Raw genomic sequence first — 12966 nt, 5'->3', positions numbered from 1 at the left:
TTGTATGCCACTGGGCGACCCCCGTCTGCATTCGAGCGTGATAGACAGATGGAGTTTAAAAAACTGCTCGAGTCAGTGGAGATCCCAAAAGGCAGCCTGAAAGTGGCGGCAGGGAGGGGGTGAGGTGAGAGACAGGGAGATGAACGCTGGAGAGACTGGAGGGGGGGGATGTCTGACTCTTTAGTTGGTGAGCTCATTCATCATGGCATGACATATATTTCCATGGAGCTGCTTGCCAAGAGAGAGCTCTTCGCTGGCATCCCTTTGGCTGTGCTAGCCTACTTTAATACGCACGTACACACGACCTTACAAACCCACCACTTAGCCGATGAGCGCGCTGCACGCTCGAGGCGCGGGCAGACATCTCTTGGCTCATGCGGGAACCAAAAAGCTGCTGACAGGTTTTACGTGAAACCCCGAAGAATTAACAAAGTAAGGGCAGAGTGAGGACGTACTTATATTGCTGGATCTGTCTAGCTCCAAGTGCGGTTTCAGTTTATGGGCCGGTTCAAGCCTAATCTCAAAGAAACAACATTGTAAAGTCAATTCATAGATCCAATTTAAAAATCAATCAATAAATAAATACACCCTCCCCCTGGAAAGTCATCTAAATAGGCCAGATTGGATCTTTTTGGCAGGTCTGTTCTGTCCTGCAGGCTGTACAATGAACCCCCCTCGCTCTAGCTTCTCCTTTAATTAAGCCACAGGATCCTTAGAGCTTTATTCAGACATGCTAAGCAAGTACAGGAGGCTTTCTCACGGTCTTGTTACACTGGCTGTATGTGCAAATGAAAGGTCACTCTCTGAATCAGCAGCTTTTGGTGTTATCAGAAAAAATTGAATGAATTGATGCCTAAACATCATAATCTTTACTTGTTTTCGGTCCAGCCGAGGTTGCTTCTTCTGGCACTCATGTTAACTCGATTAAGAGAAAGAGGTACAGAGATGGGGAGCAAAGGAGGTAGAGGACCAAGCATAGCAATGCTTGGAGCCTCCTAATCTGAGGGACTGAGGGCAAAGCTGTGATACGCTTCTATGGCTCTGGCTCCCAAATCCTGCAGATGATGTTACTGTGAGGATAAACAAAATTCCCTTGAGCTGTGCAGGGAAACACAGCCTGTGTGTGTTTGCTTTTATATGAATGCGTTTGATTGTCTGCTTCCAAAAAAACAAAAAAATCAGGGGAACAGAGGGGGGAAGACTGTGTCTGCAGCCAGCTTTTAACAGTTAGATCAATTCAATTAGATGGTCTAAAACGGAGCCAGTATTTCAGGCTCCTTGTGTCGAACTGCAGAGTCATGTGAGCAGCGGCCGACTGAATGAGGACGCAGATTAGCTGGGCTCAGCGTTGAGCAGGGAGGAGGGCCAAGCAATTAACACAACAGCAGTAGAATGATGGCACTATTTGTTGTGGAGGCGGCTTTCGCTGGAGATTTATCTGCATTAAGATTAGAAAATCTGGGTCAAGTGCAGAACTATTAGCACAGTGCACTGAATTATATCACTTTTTTTTAAAAGATTGGAAGACTATCTTTTCAGAGAACTCAAGTTCAACTTCACCATTTCAAAAGAACTGAACTGATTAGTCAGATTAGTTAATAACCTGTTTGTCTGTCAGGAGGAGTAGGAGTTTATGACTCTTGCCACCAGTAAGAATGATTTTATTATAAGTGATAAAAGATATAAAAAATTCAGAAAAGAAAACAGAGAAACAACAATCAGAAGATGCCCTATGAGCAATGGCTTGGCGACAGTGGGAAGGAAACACTCCCTTTTTACAGGAAGAAACCTCCAGAAGGACCAGGCTTAGGGAGGGGCAGCTATCTGCTTAGACCGGTTGGGGGTGAGGGGAAGAAGAAAGGACTAGAGACAAATTGTGGAAGAGAGCCAGAGATGAATCACAACTAATGATTACGTTCAGAGTGGCGAATAAACAGTGAAGAAGAAATGCCCCGTGCATTATGGGAAGCCATGACTCGTATAGGAATTCTTTCAGTGCATTTGCAGCAAATGAGGACAGTTTGTCAATCTTCTGCAATCACTTACTCAGAACGGTGCACAACCTGCAAAAAGCATGTAAATGTGACATTTTTAGTCTTTTCACCAGGCTGTGCGCATGTTCACAAATACTAACCGTATCCCTCGGGAAGGTCAGGGTGCGTGTGCAGATGGGTTCTGCTCATGTAGTTGCGGTGCCTCTGCGAACGGACCCGTCTCTCCTGCGCTCGCTGGTCGCCGTTGCTCGGCGGTAACGCTGTGGTGGGCGTGGCGCCGTTCGTGCTAATAGGCGTGTTCTCGTCCACAATGCAGCTTAGAGGACGGCCGGGGCTGGAGTACTCCGATGCCGGCCTGAGAGGGCAAAAAGGCAGGTAGGAGGAGTTCAATAATTAACAGAAGAGTGTGGCTGACGTCAGAATCGAGTAATAAATACAAAAGAGGTTGCTTGAGACATTAAAAAAAAAAAAAAAAAAAAGAACCTAAGAAGAAAAGGCAGAGGAAAAAAAGAGATGCCTTCATTTCTGCTCTTCTCAGCTCCTCCGTATCATTTAACGCCACTGTCTGAAGCAATTTGTCTGACACCTTTTTTTTGTTTTTTTTTCCCCCCTTCAAGGAGCCCACTCAATTTTTCTCCAGAGCTCCCCAGTTTGGGAGCACTGAGGCCAGTGATGTGGATTTCCATCAGCCTGCTGCTGTTTGATTTAAGAGGTCTGGCTTTGAGATTCTGCAGAGGCTGCAGAGTGTACTCACCTGGTAGGCCTCTCCCACTGTGTGGTGCGTGTGATGTGGTTCAAGTACTGGATGCGCCCAGACGCGGTCCTCCTCTCCTCCCAGCTGGCAGCAGAAACGTACACAGACACAGCACACGGTTAAGCAGACACAGAAGCATCTAGTAGACGCGCTGCCCCCTTTCACTACATGCAGATATCGTATTCTTATATGAATTTCAAAAATAATATCTCTTCCGAGAAGACAAGAGAGTTCCCCGACTCACTCACCCATCTGGAAGATCATTGTCAAACAGCCGACTGCAGTCCACCACAGGACCTCCTGTGCCTATCCGGTCCCTCGACTGCAGGCTCACTACAGCAACACATGGCAGACAGATGCGCGCGCACACACACACACACACACACGTGTTACTAGACTGCAGCTCACAGCGTAGGCACAGATATTTTATCCATGCACAAAATGGAACTTTGTGTCTTTAGTAGAAGCAGGGAAAAGGTTATTTCTTTTTAATTTTTTTTTTTTTTTCAAATCAGAGGTATGCTGAAGGGTCTGGTTAAACAAAAATGCATTTCCTTCCAGATCTTTTTTTGTTTTTAAACTTCTGCCGGGAGCACGTGGTAAATCTGAGCTTCAGTGATGTATTTTGTGTGTGACAAGAGAAGCAGATTTTCAAGCAACATTTGGCAGGTCGCATTCATTTTGAGCTGTTTATACACGTGAGAAGCAAAACAGAACACTGCGATTCTTCTACAACCTCTGTCAAAGGAAGTTATAAAGTATCACCGGATAGTTTTACAGCGGGCACACAAAACCGTACTCACCCACTATCTGGCCCCTGACTGTGTCGCTGTCGTTGGGACTCAGTTTGTTCAAGTCTAGTCTCTGATCTGTTCAGGAGAGAGTGAGAGAGGCAAAGAGGAGAGGAAGAAGCCAATCAGACAGACAGGAAATGAGAATAGAGATGAAAGGAGGAGTAAAAAGAACAAAAGAAAAAAAAGGATTCATCAACTTCAGAAAGACATGTAAACTAGCGTGTGTTGGGATGTATTCGTCTCCCCGCACACTTTGGATAATTCCCACTGCTCTGTATCATTTACATCACTCAGAGTCTCCGTCATTATCTGTCTCTCATTCTTCTGTCTGCAGACCACAACTTGGCTGTGCCCTGGAACAGATGGTCTGCTCCGTGGAACAGCCACTGGCAGTAAAAAACAAAAACTCACTGAGCATCGGTACAGAGCGGGCTTCAGTTCAAATGCTGGGGTCAAACATTTGACAAATTTCAGTACAAAGCCTGCACTATTCCGCTCAGCCTTAGCGTGGACATGAACTTCTGCCAAAGTCTGGAAACTCTTTGTCTGAACTTCTTAAAGTCTGCGGAATTTGAGAGTGAGTGAGAAACGGAGAGAGATCAGGCGGAAAAGAGAGAAAGGAAAAAAGAAGTTGCCTGCAGACATGAGAAATGCCACTATCTGCTCTCTGTTGTCTGGGTGTCATGCAGATCAGCTCAGGATGTGTGTCTAGACTAAACAGGGACCAAAACTGGCAACGGTCGAAGTGTTACGAGGCTGGCCGGAGGTCAGCAGCCACTGACAAAACAGAAAATGTACTCGTGCTGAGGTTGGATGAAAGTGTATACATGTAAATACTTGCACAGTCATATACAAGAGGACATGAAACATAAACGTTGCAATTATGTATAAATGTTACAGTCAACCCGAGACGCTCTACAATTATACACAAAAGTTGTACTCTGTGCCCTCGGTAAGGCTTGTGGAGGGGACTGAATGGCAAGTGCTGGTAAAAGCACACACACAGACAAAAGAATGACAAACGCACACAAGGGGAGAGACCACAACACTACATATCTATGCTTACACTTAAATAGCTGCACAATTATGCATGTCTGCGTGAAATGACCGGTTGTCTAGATCGGCAGACGGAGATAGAGCGAGATTAGTTACAATGGCATTTGTGTGTGTGTGTGTGTGTGTGTGTGCGCGCGCACATGTTCCCAGTCTACAGAGGAGACTCGAGGAGAAACCCGAGGGGTGAGGAGAAGGCCAGGAGAGAGAGAGGGAGAGAGAGACAGCGAGGGGAAAAGCGGGAGGCAAACCACTCACAGCTGTGGCACAAGGTTCAGGTTTCCTGTGTCCCTCCAGGAAAACAACAATGTCAGGAGCTTCTAGGAAAACTGGTGGGATTCTTTCACGGTTCTGCCTACAAGACCGCAGGCCCATGGAGCAGGTACTGGCTCAGACTCACTCCAGACCGCTTTTGCTGAAGCTACAACAATCTGGCAGGGCTTTTATATAGGGAGCCATTAACTAAGACCTTCGTCTCATTTATCCAGTTAGCTTCTGACATGAGACATTTTTACCGTAATTGCTGGGTGATGTTAAATGGCTCTTCCTGTTCTGGCAGGGGCAGAGTGCTGACCCCTCTCACACCCCGGTCTGGCCTCTGTCAGGCTTAGCGAGTGAGACAGGGCACTAAATGGAGCCACTCTAAGTTGCAGTCGCGTAGCTCTGGCAGCAGCGGTGTGGACAGATAGTCCAGCTTCAGTGAGCTGTGGAGGTCTGATGGCCGTAAATGACAATTTAACTGCTGTCATCTTCTCCAGCAGATTGTAATAAACCGAGTAAATCAAATAACGCATAAAGAGCTAATAGAAAAAAAAACTGAGGTCATCCAGACATATTTTAAAGTACAAGATCCAGATAAAATAAACCTCACATCAGCCTGCTGTTGAGGTTGGCCTCCTCTGCCAGCTTTCTTCCGATTGGCTACCCCTGGCAAACAAAAGCTTTGAACAGCATGTGGGTGGAGCCCTGTGACTGAGATGACCATATTAGGAATATCTGCTCTTAACTACATCATACAGAGCCACGAGCACAAAAAACAGTCTGAAACTGAGCCTTTAGCATTTGTCACACTACACATGTGTGACAAGTATAAGGAAAACTGTAATAGATCATCTTTAAAGTTTGTGATTTCATACTTGTTTTCATTGAGATCAAGTCCCTCTGTCTCATTAGCAAAGCACAGGCTAATCCTAGCAGCTGCTAATTAATGCAATGAACATATTAACAGTCAGTTTGGAAGGAAAAGCCCTCTTTTAAGTGTGAGGAGAGCAAGAGTTCTTTAAATCTCAATTTTAAGGAAGTCCCGTTAAAGAAAATGTCTGAAAAAACAAAGATTACGGATATCCTGTTCCACATGCATTATAATTTAATGCAATATATTAAGTAGGAGCCTGACAGTGTCTCTGTATGTATTAAGCAACTGGATGTCAAGGAAAAGTACAATGCAGCAGTATTTTAGCATGTTTATTATCAATTTTCACAACAACCTGGAGAGGACTCACGTTTTAACCTGTATTCATATCTTATTAACACATTTAGTCTTCAGGACCTTCATTATCTGAATCAGAATTATTTTAATATGTCAAATATACATTTCGTAATAATCAACCGACAACTATTAGGAAGCATCCTTCTATTAACTATGCTCCAAAATATTTTACATTTCTTTAATTCCTGGGAATTTAGTGCTCCTTTAATCAAAGTCTCAGCAGAGCTACACTGACCACCCCCTCCCCTGAGGCGGCCTTAAGCCAAGCCGGAGACAGATTTCCTTCAGCCTGTTCTAGTCTGCCCTCAGGTCCCCCCCACCAATTGGACATGCACACTTCACCTGACCCAGGAAGAATCTGTGAGGCATTCTACCCACCTCATCTGGCTCATTGCAGAAGAGATGTACTTTAAGTCTCTTCTGAAGGACTGAGCTCCACGCCTCATCCCTCACCAACTCTTTGGAGGAAACTCATTTTCACCGCTTGTATCTGTGATCTTATTTTTTTAGGTCACTACCCGCAGCTTGAGGCTCCCATCTCTCCACATCGCTGAAGATACTCCATGATCTGCCTGTCAATTTCTCAATCCATTCTCCGACTACTGACGTACGAGATCCCAACGCACATTAGACAAGAAACAGTGCAGTCCATCCTTTTCCCACAGAGATCCATGAACGCAGACTTAGAGCTGCTAATTTCAACAATTAATATAATTAGTTGCTTTTTTGGGGCCAAAAGTACGAGGCCAGTTGGCAAAATTTTAAAAAGATCCATCTGGTCATAATGTTCATAATGATAATGAAGTATAACCTATAACCAGCAGCTGTCATTTGTCATGTTTGTACAAGCTTTTCAGAGGTATAAGGTTGGGCTGGAGATTTGAATATTACAAGACAATCTTAACCTGGATGCAGAAATCTATACGCATTAAAGTACATCACTTTGCTACTTGTGCTGACACAAAATGCCAAATATATTGTTAATCCACAGAGAGCTACACTGTTAAAGAGGGTTTAGGGAAAAAAGGGAAAATTAAACATCATAATGTGCGGCAGATACATTAAAGCATCACTGGCACTTACAGCCTGTGTCTTTAAGGCGGTTGATAGCATTGGACAGAAGGCGGACACAGCCCAGAAAGCCAGCTCCTTGCTTCTTATGGATCTTCTTGTGATTCCACACGCTGATGGTGATGGAATCCGATTTTCCAATGTATCTGTTGGGAAAGAGAAAAGGAGATATAATAGGTACACGTATTTAATGAGATGTGCCATAGAAACTCTCTTTTACTGCTCAACAAACAGACATCTGGTGAAAGGTAATAGAAATTTCCCTGAGGATTTCCCCGGCACTACAGCAAAGACGCACCCACGTCACGGAGGTTACTACTAAAACTCCTTGTCAAGGACTACAAAGCGAGGCGGAGTCGGCACACATGGATGTGGAAGAGGTAGGTGAGCAAGCTCAGAGGGATTTTCTGATCCTCTGTGCCTGAGAAGAAGACGAAGCACCACAAGTGGAGTGGGATTCTCTGAATCATTTATCACCAGCCATCCTCAATAAAAGTGGGACAGAAGGCCACGGTACTCCTGCGATGACACCACAGCAACAAAACCACTTTAACTGTAAAATGCCCCCTGATCTGTCGTCATTTTAAATACTCTCCCAGCGTGCAGGGGAAATGAAATAAGCCCTACGTTTTGCTACAAAATGGATTTTTAAACTTGGGCTGACATCGAGTTTTCTTTTGGCTTATACAATTTACACACAAGACATTTTAAGAAAACCATTTTCCTCAATATATGAAAAGTACAAATGACTTTCTTTGATCAAACCAGCAGCACTGAAATTATGATTGGGTATAAACAGTCATTAACTGCTCTGCCAAACATGGAAGGCCGTAACATTAGTTATATAATTTGAAGGCTGTTTGCCTCAAAGTAAACTATTTTGACTTTATGAGTTTATGATGAGGTAAGAAGTGCAGTAGCTGTACAGTAAGCCCTCGACATAATGTTAAAACCCACTGTAATCTCGGTTGAAGATGGTTAATGATTGCACTTAAAGAGGATGAAAAAAAATTTAAATGACAAGTCAATAATTATAGGATGAAATATCACACAGCAAGACCGACTCTGCAGCAGCGCTAGCAGCTCTGAGGGGATATCACCCTATTAAACATCATAGAGGCTCCTGTTTTTCAGAGGTTGATGGTCTACGGTTGTTTTAGACATGAGCTTTTCTAGACAGCAGTGGAAGGAGTTGCAAGTGTAAATGCAGCTCCAGTACAAAGGCTTTGTGATGCCCGACTGCACCGATCTGTGGCGATGTGAAAAAAGCTGCAGGTGAATTCGCGGTTGTTGATTGGCTGTCCTGTGTTCTGCCTCGTTCAGGCGGCTCATGGCTGATGTAAATGATCTCCAGCTGTGGGCTACATCTACAAAAGAAAACTTCAGACAATGTCCTGACCCAATTCTTCTGACATCTTTTGTAGTTCCTGTGTAAAAAAAACCCCAGCTTTAGTCTCACTGTGATACTATTTGTTATTTCAAGCTAACTGAATGGGAATGGTGTCACGAGACAGAGTAAAGAGGGAAATAATAACAGGTATAGGTATACAAGTTTTTGTAGGTAAACACTACACAAACTTAGCGTAAAAACTAGCCCGTGTTATGACTGACAGCGATTGCTACGGTTGTACTGCAAGTACTGAGAACATTACAAGGTCCTATTATAGTTTTCCTTACAATGTTATGCCTGATTGTTTTTTGTAAGACAGAAAATGAGCACTGACCGGTGAAGTGAGTAACAATGATTATCTCTCTTTATCTCCATCTAACGCTGGTTCTGATAGAACCAGCATTAGATGGAGTTTGTTGTGTATGGTTCTGCATAGCTACAGACCAGTCAGGGTATCCATGCTGACCCCTTCCCACGACCATAAGCACCAACAATGGGTATGTGAGCATCAGAACTGGAGCGATGAGAGAAGGCGGCCTGGATGGCTGGGTATTTGTGGGCATTGGTTACCTGGGGAACACCTGAGACCAGGATGACCTATGGAAAGCCATGTTCTGCTGGGAAACCTCGAGTCCTCCAGGTGGCTGTTAGTTTGACACGTACCATCTACCCAAATTGCTTCATGAACATGAACACCCTTTCATGGAAACCGTATTTCCTCATGTCCGTGGCCTCTTTCAGCAGGATAATGGACCAGGCCAAAAAGTACGAATGGTTCAGGAGTGGTTTGAGGAAAGCAATAGCAATTTTAAGGGTTGACTTGGCCTCCAAATTTTCCTCCAATTGAGCATCTCTAGGATGTTCTGAACAAACAAGTCCAATCCATGGAGGCAGCACCTCAAAATTTGCAGGACTTAAAGGATCTGTTGCCAACATCTTGGTGCCAGATACCACAGCACACCTTCAGGGGTCGAGTTGAGTCCATGCTTTGATGGGTAGGTCTGGCTTTTTTTTGGCAACTAAAGGAGGACCAACACAATCTTATTCAATGGTCATAACATTGTACCTGACTGGTGTACATTGTTACACCAATATTATTGTTGGTCAAGCTTTCAAATAATGAGGTCAGCTTGAGTACAAACTCCTGAGAGCCAGAAAGCTCAGGCTTCAAACTGCTTTAAATGCTCCATTTCAACAGTCTTTTTACTTTTTATCATCCTGGCTCTGTGGTCTGATTTCAAAGAGAGATAATCATCATCATCATCACCACCACAGGCACTGAGCTCAGGTTATAGGTACAAAAGCCCCTCCCACTCGGTGGGTCAAATCTTCTGTCAGCAAGGGGCAACCAATCAGAAATAAGATGCATTTGAGGGAGTGGGAATGGGGGAACTGGGAAAAATAATTGGGATAGGCCAGTAGACTCCATGAATTTTTTTTTTCTTTTTTTAAAAGGGAGCTGGAAATGGGCATAATTTTCTCTTTAAAAGATTAACTGGTTTGACCACTATGCAAGTAAAGGACATGATCAGGCACACACAGAGTTACAGATGTGCTGGCAATGAGAGACGCGTCTAAATAAGTGGAATTATTTCCTTATCGTGTCTGCCTCCTCGTGTGTCAGGCCTCAGTGTGATAAAATCTCAGCATGTGAACCTGTTGCGGCACATCTGCTCGGGTGGGCTCCCTCCTTCAGTCTAAAACTAATCGTCTGTACGATTCGGAGAACTGCATCCCACTGTAATTATCATGCTGCTTACCAAAAGGGATATGAAACAATGAGGCTGTGAGTAAGACGTCTGGACATTTTGAGTCAGTGCCAAATGCCTGTCTGGGGTGCGATGTGAGAGAGAGCGCTACTATGTCAGACAGACATGACAGGAGGGAAGTATTATAACCAAACCAAAGTCATCTGGATCCTTGTAATAAAATTCATTAGTCTGGCTAAGATTTTTCATACAGTCATAGGCACACACACACACACACACACACACACACAAAATGGGAAAACTGGCATTAAATCATATGGCATAATCAGAGATACAAATGCAACAAATCCCAGACCTGTGAATCAGTGTCAGATATTTGTGTTGTGGACGAACACCAACAAAAATAAATCTGTTTCCTAAAGACTCTTAAAAAAAGGGCAGTAATAAAATACCTCTTTGATTTAACAAATATAAAAAGTTTAAATTGAAGTATTCTAAGGAACCCAAACCATTTCATCATACACAACAGCTTGCTTGCTACAGATACAACAGTTACATCATTAACCACAAAGTGCAATCATCGCTCTCAAGTCATTTCTTGTTAGACTTTACTGGACCTAAACAAGCAGGCTTCCCAGCGAGGCTGCTTTCAGCATTATCCTCAGGGTTTCTTTCAATGTATTACATGTACTAAACCAAATCCCAGCCAAAACAAAGCAACAAACAACAGTCAGGAGTTGGACTCGAAAACAAAACCACTTAACCCAGTGATTTAACGGGAAAAAAACCCTCGCAAAACAGAAAACTGATTTTAAGACGATATCTTTTAAGGTCCTTTGTTAGCAAATGTGTGTTTAAGATATTTTAAGACCAAAAGACACAAGCAATTATGACAGATTTGGAACTGAAATAGCTTAAAGTAATAGAATACACCATTTTTATTATAGAATTAATGTATTATATTGCAAGGTCAGTCATTTGCCAGTCAAGTAGTACCTAACATCAGTGGATAGAGCTAAATAGGACAAGCAACATCTGACACACACAAAAAGTTGCAGTAAAAAAACTCAGTTGAACAGTGGCTGACAAGAAGCTATTCTTAAAGCAGCAGGAGAAAAGGCTGAGGTATGTCAAATTACAGAAAAACTGGACTGAAAATCAGTGGCAACAGGTCTGATGAAGTGATGAATCCAAATTTGACATTTTTGATTCAAATTCTAGTCAATATATACACAAGTGGTCAGGAGTGTGTGTACATCTGTAAAGCATGGTGGAGGCTCTGTCATGGTTTGGGCTGCATTTGAGCCAGTGATGTTGGGGTCTTGTAAAAATTGATGTAATTATGAATGTAGAAATGTATGCAATCAGGAAAGTGTCTGATTGGCAAAGGCTTTAAACACACTGCCAATGTAATAAAAGCATAGCTGGAGAATTATATATGGTGTTTTCTATCAGTCAAGGACTCTGCTCCCCAGAGCCGAGACATCAACATTATTGAAGCAGTGTGGGGTCATTTAAACAGAAAGGCAGACGACTATTCCTGAAGACTATTAAAGAAATGACAAGATGGAAGAGTTCAGAATAAAAGTCATCATACCAAATATTGGCACTCAAAATTGTACAAATTCTGTTTATGCCTTTATATTAGTATGTATGTTTGCACATGTCTCAATTAATTACCGTACCTAAAGAAATGAGTGGTGGCACAAGACTTTTGCACAGTACTGGTAGTACCTTGGAAAGCTGAGAAACTGGAATAGCCAGCTATTAGTTCTTTTGAACTTGTCGCTTCTACAGAATTAGAGCTCAGACGATGGGAGGGGAATGGATAAGCGGGTGGGTGTAAAGAAATTTGAGTCTAGACAGGGCACTTAACATTGCAGATGTATTATTTAAAAACACTATATCTGATGGATTCCTAATTGAATAAATGTGACAGCATGACAAAAGAGTGCAAAAATGCAGGAAGACACTTCCCGTCACTTACTACAACGATGAAGGTCCTCCAGACGAACGGTTTTATTACTCATAATTACAGTATCCTTGCCTCTACTAATCCCCAACAGGAGTTATTCAGCTTAGACTTCCTTTATTTCAGTCATATCCTATGAGTGTTACGGATCTGTTTTAGAAACCGAGAGCAAGCAGAAGGATTGTGCGACCCAGGCAGCTAGCTAGACTGCGTCTACTATTCTTGGCATGCTGGCAACATCCTGCAACAATGCTGAAGGGTCACAGACCATGGGCCAGTTTGCTCTCTGCAGCATGCCCAAGAAATGAAGACCCAGCACACACACACACATCATTTCTACACCCTCACACACAACAAATGGAAAAAAAGAGTCACTGCCAACAGCTTTAATGCACTAGGCTCTTTTGGGAACACCAGGTGTTGCAGGCCCTATTTTAATAAGTGTGAGCCAGCCAGACAGCCAGAGAAGCTGCTCTCAGTCAATTAAAACCTCTCTCCTCCAACACACCACCTGAGGGTCCTTCTGCTGTTCACCACGAGAATAAACACAGACAGTAAAACGGGATACAGTCATGGTAAACGTATCACCGGTGCAGAAAAACCCAAGTCGTTTTCACATAAATTCCAGTCTACGATATCTGCAGGCTCTCGGGACAAATTAGAGCAGAGACGTTTCCACTGAGCCACGAGTCTGTGTTCTCCGCTCCAACAATTCATCCCCAAGGTGTGCGTACGTGCGC

At 43.4% G+C, this 12966-nt stretch overlaps 1 protein-coding gene across 1 annotated transcript in view; it reads right to left on the bottom strand.

Moving 5' to 3' along the window:
* LOC146633250 (E3 ubiquitin-protein ligase SMURF2) overlaps window positions 1–12966 on the bottom strand; it is a 55576-nt gene that overhangs the window by 17075 nt on the left and 25535 nt on the right. The window contains exons 4-8 of the mRNA XM_085351414.1: window positions 7168–7301; window positions 3552–3617; window positions 2997–3081; window positions 2749–2832; window positions 2135–2349 (exon numbers count right to left, since the gene is read on the bottom strand). Coding sequence (XP_085207540.1) covers window positions 2135–2349; window positions 2749–2832; window positions 2997–3081; window positions 3552–3617; window positions 7168–7301 — 584 coding nt within the window. The remainder of the gene's footprint in view (window positions 1–2134; window positions 2350–2748; window positions 2833–2996; window positions 3082–3551; window positions 3618–7167; window positions 7302–12966) is intronic.

Source organism: Diplotaxodon limnothrissa, linkage group LG4 (assembly GCF_057381915.1).
Source record: "Diplotaxodon limnothrissa isolate DT_005_m linkage group LG4, D_limnothrissa_male_GT1.1, whole genome shotgun sequence".
NCBI classification, from domain to species: Eukaryota; Metazoa; Chordata; class Actinopteri; order Cichliformes; family Cichlidae; genus Diplotaxodon; species Diplotaxodon limnothrissa.
The sequence above is the reverse complement of the archived record's forward strand: the minus strand, read 5'-3'. Positions and strand labels throughout refer to the sequence as shown.